A 26,909-nucleotide genomic window follows, 5' to 3' on the forward strand; every position below is an offset into this window, starting at 1 on the left:
TTTGTTAATACTTATTCAACTGTTTATTCCATCACTACTCAAACTGTAAATCCTTGGGTAGAAGGTTAACAATTTTTGAGTAGAGAACCCCTTTAAATAATTTTATACTTTCCCTGTGCAGCAATCCTATGAAATGATTTATAATTCTGCCCAGCACCATGGAATACCATGGCAACAACAGCCACATGATGTAATGAGCAGAGAGGCTTTGAAACGCCCATCTGAGCTCTTTCTGTTCTGTCTAATGTAAAATCCTCCCCTCCCTCCTCTCCCCTTATGTGACATGCTGTGAGCCTGTGTATGTAAATAGCGGTCACATTTTGCAACCTCCAGAGAGATGTTGAAAAAGGGGATAATTATTTGTAGAAGGACAGCTAAGAAAAATGACTATTGTATGCCTGCTTTAAAGGTACTTAACTTGCTATTTAAACATAAATAAAAGAAACCTCTCTCTTATTGCTGATTTAATATGTGTATAAAACTTTGCTAGCACAAAAATTTAAAGAATTGCTCACTTTGTCATATGAACAAAATAAACAGACTCCAGCCATGTTTTGTAATATGACCAATTTAAAGTGTTCAATGATAAAATGCATGAGCATTGAAATCCAACATACCTACATATGAGCATACTCAAATTCTAAACCTGTATTTTATAATGTTAATAAAAGAAAAAAGTGTGACGTTTTATACCGGTAATACCAGGCCCCCAGCAAAGCTGATGCATGTACAAACTATGTACATAAGCATGAGAACAGATGATGATGATAATAATAGGAAATGGTTCTCTTATCATTGCAATGGAGTTTAATTCACACAATAGCTTCAGTATTCAAATCTGCTAAAATTGATAATTAATTTACCATTTAAATCCAGAAAGGTGGTGGTATATTCCACATGTATAGAAAACATACAAAAATGAAAAAAAAATGTCATTATACAAAATATAACCAGTTGTACTAAGCAGTTGCCCATACACGGCAAGGTATAGTTACAGAGAATCACATCCAGCACACAGAACAAGAGAGCCGTACTAAGCATTTGTCCATACACAACAAAGGATAGTTACAGAGAATCACATCCAGCACACAGAACAATAGAGCCGTACTAAGCATTTGTCCATACACAACAAAGGATAGTTACAGAGAATCACATCCAGCACACAGAACAATAGAGCCGTACTAAGCATTTGTCCATACACAACAAAGGATAGTTACAGAGAATCACATCCAGCACACAGAACAAGAGAGCCGTACTAAGCATTTGTCCATACACAACAAAGGATAGTTACAGAGAATCACATCCAGCATACAGAACAAGAGCTGTATTGGGCAGTTGTTAATATGAACAGACAAAAGAGAAATGCTGCTGTACAGTTCTAAACAAAACATCCAACAATAGAAACCAATAGGAGATATACTCTGGAGTTGTGGAAAAAGGTCATAACCGCACCAGGAAAAATATCAAACAAAACTGCGATTTTTAATTCACTGTATATGTTGTTTTGGTTTTAATATTTCGCTAGCTTTTTCATAGTTTTGAGGAGGATTATTCATTTGTAAGATTTTATACATAACTTTTATTGGTATGTTTTATATATAATAAGTTTATTGATCTATGGACCCTGAGTGCCCCTTTAGAAATATTTCTTTCTCTCTTTTACATATACTCTGAAGTTGGTCATTATTAACTAACAAGCAGACAGACAGAAAGAAAAAAACTTCCCCAAACCAATCCTGTATTGTTTTTGATCCAATTACTTTAATTGAAGTACTTACTTTCTTGTGGGCTATCTGGTGTAAAGGAACTGTACTATCAAACACACTCATCCCTTCCCCCTACACACCTGTTCTGGTGCACTCATCCATGATGTCACAATGGAGTCATTGTGGCTGCAAAGTCTCATGCTGCGCAAAATGGAACAAATGTCCCAACATAATGGCGTACAGACAATGTTATTACATACTTTGTGCGGGGGGTGACCATGTGTATGTGATGACATTATCTCTCACATGGGGCCTTACTGGTTGCTGGACATTCATTTTAAAAGCTGGAGTACAGAGCTTCAGACAGTCAGCAGCTAACATAGTTGAGAGTTAAGCAAAGAGAGGTGAAAGCAAGATCCCGATGGGATCCACTGGATTGCACGAAAGGTTGGGCTCAGTTAAATACAGTGTTTGGACTGGCCTTACTTGGCATATAGAATTTTCAGTTTTGTGTTGCAATGTCCTTTAAAGGAACATTTTTACTCCAGCGTGTGAAGCAGTTATGAATGTTCACAGGATTCCATAAGTGGGGTTTATTTTGGGATATTTTATTATTGTAAATTATCTTTTCAATAGTAGCTTAATATAATAAGTAGCATTCTTTGTCAAATTTAGACAAACATTTAGCAGCAAAATGTATAACTTTAAAGTGGATCTGTCATCTGCACACAGAGGACATACCGGTTGTGGGTTGAACTAGTTTGCACTCTATCAATTTGCTAGAAACCAGTGACATCACTGTAATTTATGAGGCTTGACTTGATGTGTTACTGGTTCCTACTGAATTCAAAGTCTACAATCTCATGTTTGTCAGTCTGCACATTTAACCCCATCTATTCATTCCTTTGCTGCTATGCCATAAAAAATGCATTTAGGGAAATAGAGCCTGTTTATGTCAAACTGTGTGGGTAGAAGCAAGAGGATTCATTGTAAATAATGTCTCACATGTACACAAGCTTCTCTGTGTATTTTATGTTACACAACATTCCATGTGAAACATATGTCATAAAGTCACCTAATCTGTATAGTTGACTCTATTCCTTGTATGCAAATTAACGGACATTAGACAAGGGGGGGGGGGGGGGTCTTGGAGAGGGCACCCACTCATTTCCACTCCACAAAAGTACTTTGAACCCTCACAGAGCTGATGGTCTTTTAGGTCTTATCCTGCACTTTTGCTGGGTCCCATTTTGCATCTACAAGTATACAAGTGTTCCATGTCAGAGGCAAGTGCAGGATTCCTAGAGGGGGGGGGGGGGGTGTTCCCTACCACACCGCCAAGAGTGTATGCAGGGGGTGTAGCTATCATTAACAGTGCTGGGCTGCTCTCCAACTCTTCCCATCCCCTTCAAATCCACAGGCAGTGGTAGCCAACTGTCCTGATTCTGGTGGGGCAGTCCCAATTTTATGTGACTGTCCCGCTCAGTTAGGACTTTATTTCAACTGCAAGGCTAGTTGGGATGGATGTTGTGCTTCACACTGTACAGCTTATTAAGGGCACGCTGCATCTAACTGTAGTGCATGTTGATAGACTATGCTGCGCTCTCCTAGCTGTTCTTGTAGTTTTTACTACCTGCGGCTGCTAGTCTCTTAAGCTCAGATGCTGCTTGTCTGGATCCTGGAATGTTGGGGTCCTGTTTGGGGAAAAAATGGATAGGTACTTTAAAATATGGAAAACATAGCAGTGAGTGAGCCCATTTAGGCCTTACCCACTCCCACTCTAAGGGTTAAATCAATAGCATCTACGTTTAATAATTAGGTCTCACTAACAGAACTAGCCCCTAAATTAAACTAATATAATTTACTTTTAATAAATAGAACTAAATATACCTCATTAGCCTCAACATTAAATTCAGAATTAATATAGACCTACCCCCCCTCGCTCTGCCCCGACATTAAATAGCATTAATACACATTTACCCCCAAACAGACCCATTATTACATAATTAGTATTCCAATTTAATAATTAAACCTATTTCCGCCCAAATTGCCCCAATAATAAAGTTAGTATTTACAATTTACAAATAACCCTCCTTCTCCCAAAAGCCCACATTAAAATAATAATTCCCAAACCACTCTAGTATTAAATAATTGCATCACACAACCTTAAATACTGACCCCCTATTAAATTGCTCCCACAACCAATACATTGATATCTCCACACCCACTATTAAATAATTATCACCCATCCTCACCATTAATTTAATAAAAAATGCAGTGTTCCAGCGATAATGGACCATTAAATGAATGCCCCCCCCCCCCCAATTATCATCTGTATCGCTCTGTAGATTAGAGGCAGAACCTTCAGTCTGCTTCTGTTGCTTCTTGCAGACATGAAACTTCACTATGTCATGCTACCTGCCCCACCAAAGAAGGAGACACGACGTACAGTGTAGAAGGGAGTGGCGGAACAGATTTGTGGATCTGCTGCAGCAAAGTGGAATCCTTGGACTGAGGGGAGTTTCTGGCCAACTGGAAACCCCCCTAAGTGCTCACCTACATGTAATAAGATCCTAATCTCTCCTCACTCTCACTCACTCATGATTAAGTCATTAATGAGGTTAAACAAAGCAATGTTTCAGGAGAAAACCAGAAAAGTGTATTTCAGTGAAAGGAGTGATATTATTTGTAGGCTGTTGAACTTTGATTTGACTTTTGCATATGGCACCTCCTGGAGATTTTTCCATTTTACAGCCCACGAGGTGCACTTCTAGTTTGTGTCTCCCCAGAGTGAAAATCATAAATGGCCCCAACAGGTCGTGTCTAGGAAATCAAATGCTGTATAAATGGATGATGACTATTGTGCTTGGCTGCCATGCTCATGCATTCCTCTAGCTGGTTTCCAAAAGCAGAAGGTTGCTAAGACTGCAATGTACAGTTTGTTTGCTGTTGACATTACTAAAGGTCACAGGAGCCCTCTATTTGCAACCTTTTATCTGTAAACCCCTTCCTCAGAGAAGCTGCCAGCATTTCACACATTCACTCACTTTATTTAGTAGTCGGTGACAAGCAACTATTTTAAAAGCTTGATGAACAAGGTCAACTTTAAGTTTGATATGGTGTCTGGTTACAGTCTGTTATTGGCTAGTATAGGGATATTAGTGCTTTACTCCCAGTCGTCAGATGCTTAAAAAAAAAAAAAAATGGTTCAGCAAGTGTACTAAATCTGCTCTGCATGCGTGTACCCATGATTTTACCATTTGATTACAGACTTCTTGTTAAATGTATAGGCCTTTGCATGCAACCTGCAGATTACAAATAGATCACAGAACATGACGATAGTTCCGTAGTTCTGACAATATTCATATCCAAGCGGCTCTCAAGATGCATCTAGTATTGAATTTGGGTGTAAGTACGCTCTACCTACACGGTACTTGATGTATATTAACAGAACATAGTGCAGTATACGCACAAGCATGTGTGTAATGTAAGGTCAGAACGCAAACAGTAAAAATATAAAAAATTAACTCTAAACAATATAATTATTAATAAAAATAGTTGGTTTAAAAATATATATATTTTTACATTTAAATACACAAATCAAGATGATAATTGGTACGGTACATACAATTTTTTTTATGGTCTATCGTACTTGCATACACATGTTCTGTGCCAGATCATGGCATGCATACGTGTAATTCCAAATGCATCTGTGTCAGTAAGCCCTTACTGTACACTGCCTACCTTCATCCACCCCTTCCCAACCCAGGTTAAGGCTCTTGTCCACTCTTATTATCTCCCGCTTGGACTACTGCAACCTCCTCCTGACCGGCCTCCCCCGCACTCATCTCGCTCCCCTTCGCTCTGTACTCAACGAGGCCGCTCGGCTCATTTTCCTTTCTCGCCGCTCCTCTTCTGTCTCCCCCCTATACCAATCCCTTCACTGGCTCCCCTTCCCCTACAGAATCGTGTTCAAGCTCCTCGCACTTACTTTCAAGGCCCTCTCCAACTCCACTGCTCCCTACATCTCCAACCTCATTTGCATCCACGCTCCATCCCGCCCTCTGCGTTCGGCTAATGACCGTCGCCTCTCTACCCCCCTGGTTACCTCCTCCCATGCTCGCATCAAAGACTTCTCCCGAGCTGCCCCCCTCCACTGGAACCAGCTCCCCGCTCCATCAGAACATCCCCTAACTTGTCCAGCTTCAAACGGGCCTTAAAAACACACCTCTTCCTTAAAGCCCTCCAGTCCCCCTCCTAAGCGACCTCCTTCCAGCCTCCCACCTACCGCCCTCCCTATCCTGCCCTCCTCCTACCTCCCTCCTCATCATTCTCCTCTCCCCCTTTCCTCCTCCTACCCTGGCGTCTCTGTCCGTCCTCCCTCCCTTTAGATTGTACGCTCCTTTGAGCAGGGCCTCCTCTCCTCCTGTTCTCCACCACCTTAACTCTGCTCTCCAGCTACTTGTCTCCTCCGTGAGGTCCTCCCGCCCTTCTACCCTTCTAGCTACCCCGCTGGGGGCTCTCACCTCTCATCTAGCTGTACATTGAGCTTCCGAGTTACTGTGCTTTTTGTTAACTGTACCGTGCTGTCTCACCCTGTATTGTGTTTCTGTCTGTCCCTCTACGGCGCTACGGATACCTAGTGGCGCCTTATAAATAAAAATGAATAATAATAATAATATCCACCAAGTTGAAGGCATTGTTTGCACTTGGACATGAGTTGCATGCGATTGCATTTGTTGGCGCAAGCCCAGAGCTATCACATGCAAGATACCGCATGCAAACGGACTTGCGTTCAAACATGAATGATAATGCACAATATACAATGTATTATAGGAACTGAAACACAACGTTTCTTATGATTACCAATTTTTGTCATGCCTATAGTACACCATATTTATTCATCACTATTTAACATGTTTGTGTCATGAAATTACAAAATAAAGTAAAATGTATTGTACATATTGATATTTATGTTGTCTCACAGCAAAGAACTATACTGTAGAGGTGGTATAGTTCTTTTGGCATCCACAAAGCTTGGTTTGACAGTTCATGAATTAAATTCCAAACTACGACTAGTTGAGCCGCGTGCTACATAAGATGCGCTGTATGAATGATGCAGCGCAAGGCAGACATCTCTACTCTCGTTCTGCAGGAATTATTATTAATTATTATTATTAGTTAGGAGAAAAGCGACCCAGCCCCTATGGATATAGGAGGCATAATTTAATTTTACTATAGGGTGAATTGAATTGCCTTTTTATTTGTACATTTCCTTGGAAATCATTTGTTTTGGATAATTGGTTATCAGTATACATAGAAACAGACAGACCGTGTTCTAGCTATTTGTCTTTTGATAAACATTCATGCTTGTACTGATATCTCTTTGCACTCTGCATACTGCACATGTACAGTACATGCTGATTGCCCCCAGTCAGAATATGAGATGGTCAGATCCCATAACTGTGACCCTGGACCCTTGTCTTTAAAACTTACTTGCCTACTTTTTGGACAAAACCTCAGGTAGATCACAGGTCCAAGAGGCAAATGTGGGGGTGTGTGATGATGCAAAATGTATAATCACAGGCCCATCCACTACTGCGCAATGAGGCAATTCACGATGGCAGGGTCATGATTATCATCATCATTTATTTATATAGCGCCACTAATTCCGCAGCGCTATACAGAGAACTCATTCAAATCAGTCCCTGCCCTATTGGAGCTTACAGTCTAAATTCCCCAATATAGACACACACTCACACACAGAGGGAGAGGCTAGGGTCAATTTTGATAGCGCCCAATTGTTTTTTGGAGTGCGTGAGGAAACCGGAGCACCCGGAGGAAACCCACGCAAACACAGGAAGAACATTAAAAATTCTTCACAGATAAGGCCATGGTCGGGAATCGAACTCATGACCCCAGTGCTGTGGCCACTGTGCTGCATGATGATGCTTTAAACATCACCAGGTCCATCTGCTGTTGTTGCTGCGTGGTGAAGCAAATAGCCTCCTCGCGCAACGAAGGTAGGGCTTTGCACATATCTCATCATCACGGCTCATGCCCACTTTACAAGAACGGAGACTCTGACACTCCAGGAGCCTAGGCCAGTATGTTTCGAAACTCTTAAAATTACAAACAATATTCCAGAAAATGTAACAATCTAATATGGAGAATGTGATGTAGTGAAACACTGAGACTGATTCACTAAAATTTCATTTAGGTGCAAAGCTTGCACTAAATCATAGCAGCCAATCCGTCAGTTGCTTTTATTACATAGCTTTTATCTGGATAGTGCAAGTTAATTACTGATTGGATTCTATGGTTTCAGTGCATATTTTGCACCTAAATACGACGTTCGTAAATGACCCTAATGACCGTAGTAAGGAGACACTAGTGCATCAAATACAATTATAAAACATTGTAAAAGTTAGTAAAATGCCTAATCAGCATGTGTTCAGCAACAGCGGTATCTCCTGTCCTGGGTAACATTTTAAGACTTGGCTTAGTGTATGAGAATGCTCCTGCAGGATAGAAGTACATAGCAGATGAATCACTGTTAATAAACATTTCATAACAGATCAAGCCGCCCACATGCTAATCCCCCCCCCCCCCCCGTCCTGACCCATTACACATTCCATCATCTTTGTGTTTAGTTGTTATAGTGAAGGACTAAGCCCTTTGCTGTAAATGGACTAGCTGTTGGACGATAAGAACTAATGGACCTATATTAATCCATATTAAGCTTAAGATGGACAAAGAAGGTTACAGCCACTAGTTACTGAATTCTCCTAGGACTTGGGAGACACATGCAACAGTCCTTAATCTTAAACCCAATTATATAATGGGATGTAGTACACCTACCTTCTCTACCTTTTTCAAAGTACTCCTCCTTGTGGTCTGATGTATATGTATGTTTGGGTAAGATATCTGCTGCCCTATTGGTGGTACTCACTATAACAACGCTGGAAATGCCAACAGTACTTACCGCGACATGATTACACCGAAGACCTGATCGCTGACTGACTGGTAACAGACTGCTTGAAATGGAGACTTAAAGAAATTGCGGCAGCTGAACATCCCGGCACGGTCCGATGACGTCACGTTGAAGGGACACACAGTCATCCGAGCTGTTAAGGTAGGGTTTTAAGGAAGCGCCATCGGTACAAGGTTCTTTACTAAGTCATGTACATTCTACAGGTGCCACATCCTTAAATTGCTACCTTTACAGCTCGAATGACAGTGTGTCCCTTCAACGTGCCATCGTCGGACCGTGTCGGGATGTTCAGCTGCCGCAATTTCTTTAAGACTCCGTTTCAAGCAGTCTGTGTTACCAGTCAGTCGGCGATGTGGTCTTCGATGTAATCATGTCGCGCTAAGTACTGTCGGCATTTCCAGCATGGTTATGTAGTACACAACCCTGCCATATTACCGACCCTTCTCAGGACTATTATTTATTTATTTTGCCACTTTAAAGTAATACAAATCTGTCAGTAATGATTACCATTCTATAGCTCCAGTTGGCTGCCATGTGCAAATGTTACTCAATATGGCCCCTGCCCACCTTCCTATATGCTCTCTGTGATACCTCATTCTATACGCAACAGCAGGTCTGGCCAACCTGTGGATCTCCAGGTGTTGTGAAACTACAAATCCCAGCATGCTCTGCCAACAGATAGGCCACCGATAGCTGGGAAAATATGCTGGGATTTGTAGTTTAACAACACCTTGTGAGCCATAGGTTGGCCTGGCCTGCTCTACAGGATCCTGGTCATCAGATATAGCTTGGACTTCTCTCCTTAGTAGTAAAGACGCCAGTGGGTGTGGTAAGAATTACAGTAAGTGGTAGGGTTCTAGGGGAGGAAATACTTTATTATTGGAGGAAATACTTTATTATTGGAATTATTGCTCCTAGTATTACCCTTGGCAGTAATGGTTGATATGTTTGTATTAATAAAATAGAAACACTGCAGAATATAAAAATTAAAATGAGTGAAATATAGAAAGTGTGTCTGGGACAGAGAGGGCTGTAGAAATATATAAATATACGTTTAAATAATATAGGAAGGAGATCAAATCTCACTCTGGCAGTATGCAGATAAATACCTAAAGTACCACAAAACCCATGCAGTGTATATAATGATAATGTATATAAGTCAACAGTCACAAATGCAGAAAAAATACACATTCTTCACTCCTCAGACAGGGCGGTGACTTTCTCAAAACCTGTTGTTTGCCATGTCCTAGTCTGTATACAAAACTGGTAAAGAGGCACCAAATGGTGAAGTATCCTTCGAGTAGTGTCTGCACTAATTGTAGAGTAGTAATGATAGCAGTACTCCGATATATGGGTCATCGGAGATGTGGGTCATGGGTTTGATTCCAACCAGGGCCGTATCTGTGGAGTTTGTATTTTCACCTTGCGTTTGTCTCAAACGCCAAAGACATAGCGGTAGTTTAATTGAATTCTAACTTGGTTAGGGTATGTGCGTGTGGTAGTGAATATAGATTGTAAGCTCCACTGGGGCAGGGAAAGATGTGTATGATTACATATTACGTAGTGCTATATAGAAAATATGAGTTAATAAATAAGCTTAGGATAAGATAAGGCCCACTGCTGTAATTGGAGTACCACAGAGGTTACAGGGGGATGTAGGAGGACTAGTCACCTAGTAAACAGCTAGAATGAACAAGGCAGCACTCTGCTTCAATGGTTTTATCCAGAAAGATTTCATCAGGAGGATGTCCTTGGTTGTAGCTACAGGGAATAACTAAGGCAGTAACCAATCAGAATATGCCCCTGATCAGATCCTACTGCCTCCCTTCTCTGCGGACAGCAACATTATTTTTTGGTACAGCACAGTACCATCCCCTAGGAGAGAAATAATTATTGTGGCACCAAAATCAATTAGATAGATGTATCCTCTTCTAGAAAGTTTTATACTTTTGGAATTTGTTTAGAAAGAAACGGGGTGGCAGAAAAAAAAAAACACAATCAGGTCTTAATGGGATTGAATTCCCCGGCACATTGCAGTATTTATTGCATTGTGGCAGAGGGAACTGTAAACGGCAATTTGTTCCTGGATCAGAGCTCATCCGCGAGGGTAGTGCCAATCATGTGATGATCACTTTCAATTCTGGGATGACGTTTTTGGCCAGAATCCCTTTGCCATTCGCAGTACTGTGATGTGGTTTTCATTACTTTTAAATTGGGCACATATGTGGTGATATCAGGCAAGTGGTCACACCTTGAGCTTGTGTGGCCTAAAATCAAGCATGATGATTGATGATATTCCAAATAACATTAAATCATGCCCAAAACCACTGGCAGAAGATCACTGCTATTGGCCTGTGCATGAAATTCTCTTCCAAAGTGATCTCATCCAACTTGTCTGATCCTGACACTCTACATCAGGCCTGACCAACCCTTGGCTCTCCAGATGTTGCGAAACTACAAGTCCCAGCATATCTTGCTGGCTATCTGCTGGAAAAGCATACTGGGGCTTGTAGTTTCACAATAGAGCTACACGTTGGACAGGCCTGCTCTAGATGAAGGCAAGATTGGCCCTCTTTAAAACAGACGGATGAACAACGTGTACATTTGCACATGGCCACCTCATGGATGATCCGGTCCAATATGGAGAACAAGCTAATTATATATTTATTTCTATACAAGCTACATGTCCATTTGAGGGATCAATGATCCCTACAGACAGCTGTCAAAATACAGATTGCATACAACTTTTCCCCATTATCAATTTGACAGAACAGAATGCATTCACATCATCCGTAATACTTACTGTTCCCCCCTAACGATAATTATTTTTGCAGGTCCACGCCACTATACCGCGGGCACAATGTCCGAACGCTTTGACTGCCACTACTGTAGAGCCCCGCTCCAAGGGAAGAAGTATGTGGAGAAGGACGGACACAACTGCTGTGTAAAATGTTTTGAGAAGATTTGTGCCAACACCTGTGCTGAGTGCAGGAAACCCATCGGGGTGGATTCCAAGGTTAGAGAGGGGGAGGGCAATATATAACAGATGAACAATATAATTGCATGCCACCTGGACTGAATTCTGTACCCTAATCAATGTGTTACCATCTGATAGGAGGGAATGAAGAGTATGGCTGCAGCAATGTTATATTTCCTCCAATATGAAATATCAAGTTTGTTGTAGATAAAGCGGTTGCAGCTATTCCATATCCATAAGGTTCACAAAGCTAGTATTATGCAGCTGAGTCTTATGGATACACGGGCTTCCTGCTACGAGCGTCATAGGGGCACATTGCCTATTGTGTATAACTAGCAGCTGGGTATCTGTGAAACTGATCTCCCTGCTGTGGCCTGACACAATCTATAGTCGCATCACATCTGCTTCTGATTTGTTGATCTGTCATCCAATCAGAACACAAATTGGAGATGGTCTTGTTAGTTACTAGGACTAAATCTGGTGTCCTAGGCACTGTTTTTGATCATTAATGCTGCACAAGTAGCTTCTTTTGTGCCTACCCAAAAATCTAGTATACTATAAAAGCAGAGATACCCAGACTCCATCCTCAGGACAGGTGAGATAATTTAGGTGGCTGGGTCAGTAATTATCCCACCTGTTTCTACAGACAGAAATCCTGAAAACGACCTGTTGGTAGCTCTCGAGGACCAGCTGTAAAGAATATGGAATAACAGGCTATTTTTTTTCTCTCGTTTCCCACTTTCAAAAGTGTTAAACTTTCAGTCCTTCCTACACAAATATTATATTTACTTCAACTTGTTAAAATTGTCTTTCAAAAACTTGCACATGACACCATGCTGCACAGAAAACATGGAGAAGACATGCACAGACCTGAAGTGTCTGACTATTTGGCAATACAATGATCAAATGCTGCCACCTAGTGGTGACATCCTAAAGACTCAATGTGATTTAAACATTTTTTTTAGACTATAAATTAATAATCTAGGCATAAACCAATCTTCTGCATACAGTAGTGACAGACTTGTTCTCAACAAAATAACTATCAATTCACTAGAAATCAGTGACATGACTGAGGCACAAGATTTTAGTTCAAAAGCAACCACTGGAAGAAATGTATTCATTTATGATGTAGTATTATTGTAATATATCAACACTAGGTAAAAAAAAAAAAAAAACTGTATTAAAATGTTTACATGACAAAATACAATGGCCAAGGTTGATTTTCCTTTAAAGGTCCACCTAACCCATTTTGCCCAAACTATATACGTGAAACTACTAAATGTCTAAGTACCATTGTCCTGCATTTCTATGGATGTGTCATTTGGCAAAGAAAAAGTCTTCACCACGGCCTGTGCACTGAGCTGTTTCTAGGTACGTGTTTCCATATAATAATTGGCTTCTGTCAATATTTAGGAACTGCATTATAAGAGCCGTTACTGGCACGATACCTGCTTCCGCTGTGCCAAATGCTACCATCCTCTGGCCAATGAACAGTTTGTCGCCAAGGACAATAAAATCCTGTGCTCTAAGTGTACGACCAGAGAGGATTCCCTGCGTTGCAATGGATGCCACAAGCTGATCCAGCCAGGTAAATCACAATACACTTCCTTCCACCAGCACCCTTTTCAGTTTAGGGAGCACAGTCCAGTTGTTTTGGATCTTTGTCACAGAGAGAACATCACAATGACAATACCGCCTGTTACACTTATGCAATCTCTTCAGGTGTCATTTCTCAGAATCCACTTTGTATTCCCATTGGTGACTTACTATTGCCTGCAACAGCAGTTGCAAAGTATTTTAGCATGTTGTACCTGGAAAGAACTACGTGTAATTTAACCATTATTGCTGGCTACAGCGATATCTGGAAATAACCATGTGTGGTCCAAAAACATCCCACGTACAGGATAATAAGCAGGTTCTCAGACACGGTGGTAGATGCAGTTTAAAGGAGACCTTTTATCAGCCTGTGTGCGCAGTTATCTACAAACCACACAAATAGGCGGCATTGTCACAATAAAAGATCCAACCTTTAGGCTGATACCCAGGTTTCATCACATCCTTTTATATTGCGACTCTTCTGTTCTTGTTACAGGTGGAAAAAATGTTGAATATAAGGGCAGCGCTTGGCATGAAGAATGCTTCACATGCAGCAACTGCAAGCAGTCCATAGGGACGGGGAGTTTCTTTCCAAAGGGAACGGATGTCTTTTGTGTCAACTGCCACGAGCAGAAGTTTGCAAAACACTGTGTAAAGTGTAAGAACGTAAGTTTTGATTTCAATCATTCAAAACATTCTCCACTATTGTTATGAAGTTATCGGTGTTTAGGTGGGTGAGAACACACATAGGAAACACAATGTATAATGCCAAAAACTAATCACACGAATAACTAAATCTGGACAATAATTATACTGAATTAATTTGTATATATGATTAGCCTGTTACATGGCTGTGCCATTACCATTGGTGAATTCAGCCATGCAACTGCACAACAGATGTGTGTAACTATGTTTATATACCCTTGTACTTGGGCATGCAATTTTGATTAGTTTATTAACACACAATGTATTGAAATTCAGGGGAAGTTCTGTACTCTGAGGTTGCCCGTGTGACTATTCCTATTTCTTTCCTTGGTCATATCATTCTGTTTGGCAATACTGGCACTATGACCTAAACAAGTGCTGGGACTGTCAATAATCCACAGCACCTCTATTTGCTAATTTTTTATATGTAGGCAGGAATTATTCCCAGCTTTCTGCCTCTACGCTATACTACTCCCACCACATACTACTGTAAATTGCCTTTACTGGGTAGTAAAAGTGGCACTAGAGCCTAGTCATGGGCAAAAGTTTTGAGAATGACAAGTATTGGTTTTCAGAGTTTGCTGCTTCAATGTTTTTAGACCTTTTTGTTAGTTGTTGTTGTTGCTATGATATACTGCAGTACAATTACAAGGATTTCATACGTGGCAAGTGGTAGCTTGTTTTAGGTTCTCCTTCCGACACCCCCTGGGTTTTTTTTGCCAGTCTGCAAAAGGCTTGGAGGAGCTTATTAGTAAAAAAATAAATAAATCTTTTTCAGCAGGTGGTAGTGCAGTTTTAAAGAGAATTGCTAGTGTGGTTACTAAATGTTTGTAGCATAAAATTGCGTATCAGGGGCTTAATAGTCTTGTAACCTGACATTTTCATTAGTGTGTTAACAATATGGTTGTTTTGTAGCCCATAACTTCTGGAGGGATAACCTACCAGGATCAGCCATGGCATGGTGACTGCTTTGTGTGTGAAACTTGCAGCAAAAAGTTGGCTGGTCAGCGCTTCACTGCTGTTGAGGATCATTACTACTGTGTGGATTGCTACAAGACTTTCGTAGCAAAGAAGTGTTCTGGCTGTAACAACCCCATAACAGGTACATCTTATTTAATGAAAAGAAATGTTTAGATTATAAACAGTCTGGCTATGCTTTAAGTATGTTTATATTCACTGATTGTCAGTGATCCACAGGTATTTAAGGATAAAATATGTGTGGGTTAAATGTATTTTTCTGCGAATGATCAGTGAACTACACAAGTTAAAATTGTAGTGTTTGACTTAATGTCATCAGTGTAAATTGTAGATTTGACAACTCACTAAAGGCATTCAGTAGCCATATACTTGTCATATAGAGCATGTTAGAGTATTGTCCTCTAATAAACACCTAGCACTGTTCTGAAATATCTATAATACCACCTTGTTGAGCGTAGTGCTTGTCTACACAGAAATGTATAGAGGAGTCCTCTGACCAATAGCAAAATATCCCTGTATAATTGTCCATATTTTTTTAAATGAGGAATAGGTTCTTAAAATTTAGCAATTGCTCAGCAGCTTTGGTCAAAGGCTCAGAATGTACTTTATTAGCACCTCAAATATTTTTTATGTAGTTAAAATAAGAGCTAAATAAAGTAGGAAGAACACAACATAAATTGTGTATGGTCAAAATATTCCATGTTGTGGGACAGGTTTTATGCGATCTATAGATAGATATCCCTGTCGGTTAGTAAACGTAAAACAATCTATATACACACACTTAAAGAAACTCGAATTCTACATGACTTCCTTTCTATCTGATATCTCCAACTGGTCCATGTAGTTGTGAGTATTTTACACACTACATCCCCATTAGAGGAACCATTTTGTTGGATAGTTTGGTATACAGGCACTTGGACTATTATCCGGATCGCTTGGGATTTTCCAGATACACAGAGTAGGGTGCTTCCCTTATTTGGCACAAAGACTAAAATCTACTCGCACTTCAATCTTACCCAGACCTCATCATAGGGCAGTGATTGTAGTACAAACACTTATAGACCATGGGGTAAATTAAATGGCAATTTAATTAAAAGGCAGGTTTTGTCTTTAATCAAGGTGCTGTTTTAAACTTGTCCAGCACTATTGGAGAATATCTGTGATTGGCCAGAATCGCACACATTGATGCATTTATCCCCATGTCTGTAACACATGTCCCCAAACATCAGCACTAATTTGCGCTTTCTGTTTTGTTTTTTTGAAACTCTGAGTAGAAGGGTTACAGATTAGCAAAACTATATACCTATACTCATAGGAGCCATCTTTTGTTTAAAAAAAAAACTGGATAGGCTCACGTTACCCTTCCTCCTCTAAGACTGAAAATACCACGCACCCCCATAGCTGCCTTCTGTGCCTATACTCTCCACAAGGTGGCAAGCAGATTAGAATACTAAGACAAGGAGTCCCTAGCACTAGATAAACCCCTTTCTAGTTTAACTGTCTGCATGCAGCTAATCCAAGGGTTGGTCGTACAAGATTTACTAATGTTATTCTCTTCCACCAACAGGGTTCGGAAAGGGATCCAACGTTGTGAACTATGAAGGGCATTCTTGGCACGAGTACTGTTTCACTTGTAAGAAGTGCTCTCTCTCTCTGGCTAACAAGCGTTTTGTACGCCATAACGAGCAGATTTACTGTCCTGACTGTGCCAAGAAAGTCTAAGATGGCACACCACATCCGTTGCAGCGTCTATATGCTGACCACTTGCAATTAAATGATTAACTTTAAAGTCTACAACTATAACAAATATGCATGGACTCTATATTGTCTATATCAAATGTAATCTGTAAGCATATACCCGTCTAGTTTCCTTATTACATATAAATACACAATCTTTATGCATGATGAAGTCTGTTCAAGTTTATTTTTTTAGATCTAGCTTTTAAATTGATCGGAGTACTATGTATAGCATAACTGCACGAGAAAGATAATCAAGGCTATTAACATTTTTAAATATGCAGGCTTCATATTGCTATTCACAGAAGCGGCTCATTATAACCAAGTAGTAGGTTTTGGCTTTGAACTTAAATCCTGTGAATGATTATACATACATTCATAAACAGTTATACAAATGATTGAAACAGCTATGGTAAGCAACTTATACTAGCATGCCTGCTACAAACATGCATGTATGGAATAAAGTACATTGTTAGTATTCATGTATGCGTCCTATATTGCTAAGAATCCTAATTACATAGCATGATACAAATAACAAATCCTGTTTTAAAATGTGTAAAAGCTAAACTGAAGTGCAACATGTAAATGCCACGAACCATAAGCTTTACATTAGTATCTCATTCTGAGTTAGGGGAAAATTCAGCTAAGAGTTTGTTAGAAAGAAAATCAGACAGGGAACTTGGGTACATAGTTACAGACTAAAATGGGTATAATTAAGAAATAAAGTTCTCAATGTTCTATTCACTGTCACATGTACTGACTCAGTTTGGATTACATTAAAGATTTGGAACAAAAACTGTAAAAAAAAAAACAACAAACAGAAGAAACTTTTACTTAAAACCTTAATAAGTACGGTGTCAAAATGTGTGTATTATACCATAGAACGGTTTGACATTCTGAAATATTTAACATAATAAAAACAAAAAAAAAAAGTGCCATGTTTTGATTCTTCAAATGTTTGAAGCAGCAGAAGAAAAAAACCTAACATGGGAAAAGTGTACTCACGAGAGGTACAGTGATATCACTGAGCCCAAACTTAACTGAAAGAATAAAAATCATACGTGTCACAGATTGACAATACAAACATTAAGTGTAGCTGATAAATCATACATCAGTAGCAGTGAACTAAATGGGACCATGCATTGGAAGCATTTACAAATCCACCACTATGGAATCGATAGATCCTGTGAGATGCTCAAAGAGAACTTGTCCCCATTAAAAGGTCTTTGCACGGCTCCACAGAGGCTCACACTCCACAATCTATAAGTTAATTATGGGAGAGAGACCTGGATATAGTGACTGATGAAATAACTGGGGTATGATCTTTGAATCACAGCTATTTCTGCATTGTCATGACAACACCCACTTGGGCATGTGTGACGTGTGGGTGTTAAAGTTAACCAAAACAAACCACCTGGTATACCCAAAACTAGAGCTCTCTCTCAATATTAACAAACCACTTCTGCCAACAAGATTTAGTTCCACAGCAGGCACTCTGGCGAAATCTTCAGTTATTCCTTGATTTGTCTCAAAACACTATCTCAACTGCATTTTAAATAGTTTCTATAAATTAAACACTTACATGTAGCATTAAATATACATTTTAAAGGCCATATGGCATGTGAACTAGTTAAGGACACAAAGACAGAACATTATTTAGTTGAATTTAATATCAAAGTCACAAAAAGTTTATTATATAAACAAGAGCAACATATTGACATAGAAAACACAAATGCAAACAGTTTCTTATACAAGAATAAAAACGAAAAACTTCCACAACTTTTCATGATATGGGAAGGCTAGAAAGTGAACAGAACCTTAGTAGCATACTGACCCTCCAGGAACTGTCAATTTTCAACATAAATTTCATGACTTTTTAAAGCTGTCTGTTGCCAAACCCATTCCTAGCCTCCCCGTCCAGAAGTCTATCAGTATTCTAATCAGTTTTAAGATGTTTTTATTGTCTGTTCACACAAGCTTTTAGTAAGGAATTCTATGACTGGGATATCGTTTCTCTGAATGCTCACAGAGATATAAGTTCAACCACCACTTTATGGTTCCCTGAACACAGGCATAAGAAACATTAATATGCAATATAGTTTCTTTAAGAATATAGGGTATTTCCATGCACCCTGATAGGGTTGGTATCTACTGATTATGTATATCATGCAACTGGTTCTCCTAGTTACAAATATGTACATGTATCTACTCAAATATGGATTGTGAATAAGTTTGATGCATTTTCCCTATAAGAAAGGAACTAGAGTGACCACAACTATTGTTCTTTGCGTTCACAGCATCCAAGTTGTGCCATAGACCATAGTTACAGGCTGATCTTATCTTGTAGATAATATCTCACATACAGGTTAGGTGTTCTAGGATTGGGGAATGTTGGTGACAACTGCCGAGATCTAAAGGGTGTCCAGACCTTGAAAAGCAAATTAGAAATGGGTAGATTTAGCGCTATATAACAAAAATGATGTTCTTAAAGATGGTGGTTGTTATGAAATGTGACCCCCAACCTGTGATTTATTATACATTATATTAATAACATCATGATTACCAAAAATCTGTATAACTTATAGTGTGATCAACCTATACCTCAGTAATTTTCTACAATGTAGAAAGACCACGATCTGAAGGGCTAATCCATTTACTAGCTACTCATGTATGCACAGATATATTACATGTGTATAGGCAACACACTTATGGTATTATTATATTGCACAGCATTCTGACATATTTTAGTTTTCCAACTGGACAATGTTATGATACGAGCAATATCAACAGAATGGATAAATATTGCAGCAATTAAAGGTAGACAAGATGTTTTGACACAACTGTAAAAAACGCCCGTCATTACGCAAACTCTTGTGATACAAAAGAAAAGCATATTTACTTTAACAGAGATGCTTGCTGCTATGGTGACACATAGCAACATCCACCCGGCATCTAATTGTCAACACGCAGTACGCATACAGGATATCCCCCTGGAGTCAAACCTCCACAGTGACAAAGCGCATTGGTACCACGTCTTCAGACACTATTGTGAAATGGAATACAGAAATTACAAGCTGGAACGCACACGGATTGAGTGGAAACATGCTGCTGCTCACAACACAGGAGCTCTGAGAAGACTTGATAAACTATATATATATATATATATATATATATATATATATATATATATAAAAATCTGCCTCAAGCACTAGTTTGTTAATAAAATGTTATTTCCTTTTAATTTAGACATTTTCTAGCTGTTTCTTTTCATACACACATGCATACTGGTGGAAAGTTTGAGGTGAGTTTTTCTACAGCGTTCTCCATTTGGATTCCCAAGAATTCAGTATGACAATAACAGGACCTGAAGAACTTCCAGTTGGTGCTATGCACACTGCTTGTACTTTATTGTTACAACTGTTATTTGAACATAGAAAAAACTAGAGATTCATCTCACAGCGATTAAACCACTTTGCATTTGCAAAGAGATTTAATTGGTTATTGGACAGTATAAGTTTCCCAACAGACAACCTCCCCACCACAAGGGTTTTCCCCCACACCTATACTGTTATAGTGTGAGAATCATTTATTTCATCTTGTTTTTGTATTTTAACTGTACTACCATGTACTGATTATAAACACAACCCAGAATATTTTCCTACAAACCCCGTAGGGATCATATCACTGCATTCTTTAGGAACATTTTTGTTCTATAGCGCTAGGTCTGCACATTCATGACCTTAAATTGTGACGGGGGGATACCAGGCTTCTCCGAATATAATAACAGGTCTTAAATTAAATTCAGCATCTATTAACCCTGGCTTACTTACACACAGTTACTTCACAGTTACTCACCTTAAGGAGTAATCATAACTGCATTGATATCTCATGATAACACTCGATGGAGATCCTCCTTAAACCTAAAAAATTTGGTTCAGTAGAACTGATTATTACAAGAACATGGATGAAATTATTTAGGCAGCTGACAATAGGTATGAGGACTTCTGTGCCACCTACTTATGGTGGAGGTGGCAGGTAAACACTTACCCATAAGATCAATGGGTGACTAGGGCAAAGAGGGAACATTTACCTCTAAGTGCAGAGCAGGAGGTTGGAAAGGAGACTGCTCTTTGCACTAGGAGCCTTTATAGCTATGAAAGTACATACAATAGCCCCCCTCCTCCTGACCACTAACCACCTTTTCCCAGCACTATTTCAGTTCGCACCCTCTTACCCAGTCTGTTAGTATTCCCTGGTTTCTTAGTTGGATGCACATGGGTATTAGCGTGTGCAACTCAAATATAAGATAGCGTTCAAAGTAGTCACAAACGCACTTATAATTTGAGAAATGTTGAATAGTAACTTGGGTACTAATATCCTGTATTATTTCTATCTTGTTATATTACTTTACTCAATAAAAAAATATTAAATAAAAAAAAAAACAGTGATGTGAAGGCAAAGAATAACTTTTGAAGATAAACTAACTCAAATGGGATAACCCCCCCCATTGACAATATTTAAACAAATTATTGTAACAAGGGTTTAAGAAATCACACTTTTTAAATTGTAAAGTTTATTTAACAGTGCACATATATATTTACATAAGTAGCTGTAAACTAAGAAATTAACATGTAACAGTTGCACACAAAATATAAGCAATTTACTGGTTAGATTGTCTCTGCTAGAATTAAACAGTGTTTATACAAAAATACATAAACTTTTTGTTTATCTAAGGCACTGCTCTGTCTGAACAATTCTACCAAGCTGAATCTGATGACGGGTGTAAGACTGAATGGGATTTTATCGTACAGTGAGGGACTTCTACCGTTCCCCATGACCAACATGCACAAACTGTTTCGTTGATATCAATATTTTTAAGAGAGACATTTTGACAAGATAACCGCACAAGTTTTTAATGAATGAAATTAGCATTTGAGTGCTTTTAAAGTGTACCTATAGCCTACACACAATGAAAACAGACGTGTTGTGTGCAGAACAAAACTTGAGAACCCGGCCTACCAGCTTACTAGGAACAAGTGACATCACTTTGTGTCTTATGACTAACTGTAGCTAGCAGAATTAAAAGGATTAGCCTGCAATAAATAGATTCTCATCTCTGTTGTCAAAGCATACGTCACCTTGAAACCTGCTACATTAAATTGAAAAATTTGTACTACAAGCAGCCCATGGAGACCAGAAAATCGTTAATCCCGCCTAACTAGTGGTGCAAAACTAGTCCACAAGTTAGCTATTAAATGTATATTCATAAACGCTGGCAAAAATCAACTTTTGTACTGTGTGGTGCACCACGTGAAAGCAAGGAAAACAATAAATCGTGTCTCGCTAAAGGCACTTGAGGACTGAAAATACAGAACTCTTGCCAAAGCAATATATATTATCTTAACAATCCACAAATTAGCGTTTCAAAAAATCCCATCCATATTGTGCTACCTAGCAGAGTTTCAGAACCTGTAACTATCGGAGTCTCTGTAAATCAAACACTATGTGGGGCTCTTTAGGAGTTCAGAGAGTATTAAAGAAGACTGGTTAAGCTAGAGGTAATGAATCAGAATGCTGGAAAATACCACTGACTGAGCAGAGAGGTCAGTTAGTGGAGACATTATCCAGATTCATTCAAATAATAATATGGTTAATGTGAAGCCTGGTGAAATCAATCAGCTGAAATGTCTTGGTTTGCTGCAGGTAGGACCCTGTGGCAGCACTCACAACTACATCACTGTAAAACCTAGTTTAAAAACCAACAGAAACATCAAAAAGATCAAGTAGTTGTCTAATACTGCTGTTTATGTACACAATAAAATAATACTTACATATGCAACTTAAATACATATAAATGAAAAAAAAAATGAAATGTTTAAAAAAATTGTGACAAGAGCAAAGTTGCACGAGACACTTAAAGCAGACCCGTCATTCACACACAATAAAGGCAGTCATTTTATGGGCTGAACCAATATACATGTGAATGCAGCCTATCCGTTCACTAGGAACTAGTCACGTGACTAGTGCCTCATTCCTCAATGTCACTAGTCCCCAGTGAACTCATACGGTGGATAATAATTAGATCAGGGCACAAAATAGCTGCCTTCATTCTGTGTACATGTGTGGTCCAGTTTTATGAACATTATTTTTTCATAGTATCAGCCATGGGGTACTCTTACTGCGCACTGGATGAAAGTCATTAACGAGTATAAAAAAAAACCCTGGTTCATTAATTTCTAAGCAGCTCTAAAATGAATTATTCTTAGCATATACTCTCGCTTTATACAAAGCATTAACTGTGTTGCAGGGGACAATCATTTAGTATTGCCAAGTAAATTCTAGAACTGGACATCCAATGACGATAACCGGATTGCTAGGAATTCATAGCATCAAGAGTACAGCATTTTACTGATCCCAGGAAAAAAAAGAAAAGCTCTGTCAAAGTTAGAAGTAACAAAATGAGGACTAAACTTGTGAGACCCTGTGTAACTGCCTAACACAACAAAAAGTGATATTGCCAACATCTCCCTGAAGAAATATGTAAGTATAACCTCAGTTCCTTCTGTTGCCAGGTGATTCCTGCATGTAAGTAATATGATGAAGTAGCAGCTTTTAACAACAAGGCTTCAGCGCTTTATTAAATACTGGAGAGTGAAGTGCAATCAGAGGATGCCGGCTGTGGAGATGTCACATCTCTGCGGACAGAAGAGAGATTGATTAGTATTTGTTACCTAAATAAAAGTTAATCACCTAAATATGCATTATTAAAATTATATTGAGCTTGCAGTTAAAGTGTATCCCATCACTTATCCAGCAATATTGTGGATTGAATAAATATTCAACCTATTAATGGATTAGGAACTGGTGTCACCATTGAGTGACCAGGCCAACAAAAATGTTAAAGACATCTAGTAGTTGGTCTACCAGACACTTAAAAGTAAGCATAAGGTCCCAATCTTCAGGAGTGCTGTTGAGTGGGTCCACAGGGTAAATTTGAACAGTTGCCAATGGTAACCATGTAAAGAGCGTGGTGCTTGGGTACAGGTACCCGTCAGGCATTAAAGATCCCGTCAGGTGAACTTGCAGTGTACTCTTCTTGTAGACAACCGTTTGCACGTTACATAGTTACTCTCCAGTCCTTGTAAGGCTCAGAAATGGTGGCTCCGACTTGTTTTCAAGCGGAGAAAGTAAGGTACAGGGAAGGGCTTCCAGCAGACCTCTAAACGCACAGTTAGGGGGACTTCCTAATGAGGTAAACTGTATATTGAGAGGAAGTCTTCTAGTGAGTCCCTCTCCTAATGAAAGTCAGAAGTATCCATGCCAGCTCAGCAGTACTGGTTGTAGCATAGTCTACTCATTACATTGCATATATAAACATGCATTCGTAACAGTGATAAGGAATAAATTATTAGTGGTTTGACCCTATATGTGTAATTGTAGCAGTCCAGCATGTTTTATATACAATGTAAAGTTTCAGTAGAGATCTGGCGCAGAGGACATATATACAGTATGTGAATACAAACTCACCCAGAATGTGTGTTTGGAGACATGGTATAATTATTCCTTCCCAGTGTAGTAATCTGTTCTGTTAATACACAAAACTGTACTTTGTATGGAAATAGTGACTAAGAGGACTGTAAAACTACTCACCTTGGGTAGGTGAAAATATACCTTTAAGAATTTAAAAGTGATTGTCTTCAACAGCCTGAAGTGACCCTTTAGGAATGTTGTGCTCAAATAAAAAACACAAAAATACAGTGTGATCTGTGGTATTAATGATAAATAATCACACTATGGAATCACTCACCCAATTGGGATATTGAATGGATTTTCTATCTCTGAATTCAGAGATCCATTGTTCAAAGAGAAAATTCTTATTTTTCTCTGATAAAATCATGGCACAGTATCTTCAACATATATAAAGTAAAATTGAGAATGCACCTACAATTTCACAAATATCAAATCATGTTGTGTATTGCTTTCAGGGGTAAGAGAAAATGTTTAGTCTCCGCTCAGTCACCACTTCTACGCGTTTCACAAATAAAAACTTGCTTCATCAGGAAAGTCACTTTCCGGACGAAACAAGGAGAAAGGTATTGCGGTTTTATTATTTACAGGACACATTACTACATTGCACATCAAGAAGGAATAATGTTTTATACAATGTCAAACGCCTATTTTGGGTGCACTTGTTTTGGCATTTTTTCTCTTTTGGGGACCTCTGCACCAGATCTCTTCTGAAACTTTGGATTTGCTTTGGAGTGTCTTTGGGAGCCTCTATGTTATCCTGGCAGCGACCAATGGACTTGCAGTTTTTCTTTTTAGCATAAAAAAAGAATATTAAATTATCAACCATCCTGTGGTCCGTTTGTCCTCTTTTATATACACAATGTACCTGCAGCAGACTCTATGGTTGTGGACAAGGCATTCACTTGTCCTTCTTCAAACGCTAACTTTGGAGGAACTGTAGCAGCTTCTAGGAGGTCCTGGTTACAGCTGTCCGTAGTGATGGAATCAGACAAACTGGCAGTCTTGGAATGGATTCCCAGATGAATAATTTCCTCAAATGTCCATGTGCCAGATTTCCCATTTAGATTAGGTACACAATCTCCTGTTCTATCATCTTCATTAAGATGCGATTGATCGTGGCTCAGTATAGCGGTGTCATTTGTCATCTGGCTGTAATTAGATGAGTTATGTGGATTAGGAATGGAAAACAGATTAATTGCAATTGTTTGCAAAAGTCACTACTACTACTGTAATTACTAATACAAACTAATTAAATAGGTATGTACTTTTAAAGGAGCTCTCCACCATTTGTTTTTTCTTCTAATAACAGATGTGACATCTAAAAAGCAGACATTTACCATTCTTACAACCATCATAAGCACCTTTGTAGCTGTTATCTACTTAGGAGACACTGGTGTCGCTTTGCTGAGTGGTGCTCTAAGTAACCCACCATTTATAACAACACCTGTGAGATATCCACTCCCATTATGGACGTCCTGGCTGTCTCATTCCTGCAGCTTCAGCCCGATACTGTGTAATCCCTGGACACACAGTGACAGCACTATAATAGGTTGAAGTCTCATGAAAGACAGACGGGACTTCCATAAATGGGTATCCCCCCAGTTGTTTGCTGCTGGGGTCATGCCCTTTGTTATTGTTTCATAGTAATGTTATTATAGGCAAAGTGACCCTTAAATTACACTGGACAGGCCCTCTATTTCCTTTGCCTGACGCATGTAAATTAAATGTTCAATAGGACTTGGTGGGTGCTCTGTGGGCAGAGGACAACCTGCTTAATTGATTTATCAGGAGGTATCTGGAATGCCCCAAAACAAATTAATACACTTTGTTCTGGCATAAACAGGACTCCACCCTCCCCTCCCTCCATGACAGAACTACTACTGTAGAACATCTGTTCCAGTATCCTGAGTCCCCCTGTAATTGTTCTGCATCAGTTTCTTAAACTTATCCTTGTCACAAACCCCTCCTCTGTCCCCTACCCAGTCTTGAAGAAAAACAAATCTCAACCACACTCCAACAGTAATCCATTGCTGCATCCTCAGGGGAACTCATTAAAGTTCCATCCATTGATAGGTAACATGGCTGACCTTGTTTAGCTGATGGGAAAGAGAAAATTGGGGATCTAGCAGGTCAAGTTTTGCCTGTCACTTATTTTAGTATGAATGTTAATGCCATGTAGAACCCACAATGTACACTGCCTCGTCTCCACTGACCTCGATTCTTGTGCAGGTGCAGTTTCTGGAGTGTGTCCATTAAGTTTCTGAACAATGTCTGGACTGTCCCCATTAATAAATAATTCATTCCTCTCCAGCACTGCAGCATCCTGGGAAAAAGGATTCGGGGAAGTCAGAGCAGGTGTTTCTTCCAACTCCCTGGGACTGTCTGAATCTTCACAAAAATCAACACCATTTATGACTCCTGAAAGGCAGCACCAAATAACAGAGTATTAGTAAATGTAATTATATAGTGCCAGCATACTCCACAGTGCTTTATAGTTGGGACTATAAGTACATAAATATAAGTCTGAATCTCACTAGTCGGTTCTGGTGCCCAGATAAATAAAAATTAACCCAACACGGTTGGTTTCTTGTACTACTACATAAAGTTTTATTGCTTTTTACAGTGACTAATGACAAGTTTCCATGTTGTCAGGGATTGTGCCAATTTACTCTTGTCGATTTTTTAA

General features: G+C 39.2%; 2 protein-coding genes across 11 annotated transcripts in view; one reads left to right on the forward strand and one right to left on the reverse strand.

Annotated features, from left to right (window-relative positions):
* FHL1 (four and a half LIM domains 1) overlaps nucleotides 1–17,489 on the forward strand; it is a 57,188-nt gene extending 39,699 nt beyond the window's left edge. For both annotated transcript variants that reach the window (XM_075187284.1, XM_075187283.1), the window contains 5 exons: nucleotides 11,535–11,716; nucleotides 13,091–13,265; nucleotides 13,770–13,939; nucleotides 14,894–15,080; nucleotides 16,524–17,489. In XM_075187284.1, coding sequence (XP_075043385.1) covers nucleotides 11,561–11,716; nucleotides 13,091–13,265; nucleotides 13,770–13,939; nucleotides 14,894–15,080; nucleotides 16,524–16,678 — 843 coding nt within the window. In that variant the 5' untranslated portion in view covers nucleotides 11,535–11,560 and the 3' untranslated portion in view covers nucleotides 16,679–17,489. The remainder of the gene's footprint in view (nucleotides 1–11,534; nucleotides 11,717–13,090; nucleotides 13,266–13,769; nucleotides 13,940–14,893; nucleotides 15,081–16,523) is intronic.
* A 3,757-nt stretch (nucleotides 17,490–21,246) lies between these two features.
* Nucleotides 21,247–26,909, reverse strand: part of MAP7D3 (MAP7 domain containing 3) — a 55,005-nt gene continuing 49,342 nt past the window's right edge. For all 9 annotated transcript variants that reach the window (XM_075187275.1, XM_075187282.1, XM_075187281.1 and 6 more), the window contains 3 exons: nucleotides 26,437–26,641; nucleotides 25,089–25,372; nucleotides 21,247–23,388 (listed from right to left, as the gene is read on the reverse strand). In XM_075187275.1, coding sequence (XP_075043376.1) covers nucleotides 23,381–23,388; nucleotides 25,089–25,372; nucleotides 26,437–26,641 — 497 coding nt within the window. In that variant the 3' untranslated portion in view covers nucleotides 21,247–23,380. The remainder of the gene's footprint in view (nucleotides 23,389–25,088; nucleotides 25,373–26,436; nucleotides 26,642–26,909) is intronic.

Source organism: Mixophyes fleayi, chromosome 9 (genome assembly GCF_038048845.1).
Source record: "Mixophyes fleayi isolate aMixFle1 chromosome 9, aMixFle1.hap1, whole genome shotgun sequence".
Classification (NCBI taxonomy): Eukaryota; Metazoa; Chordata; class Amphibia; order Anura; family Limnodynastidae; genus Mixophyes; species Mixophyes fleayi.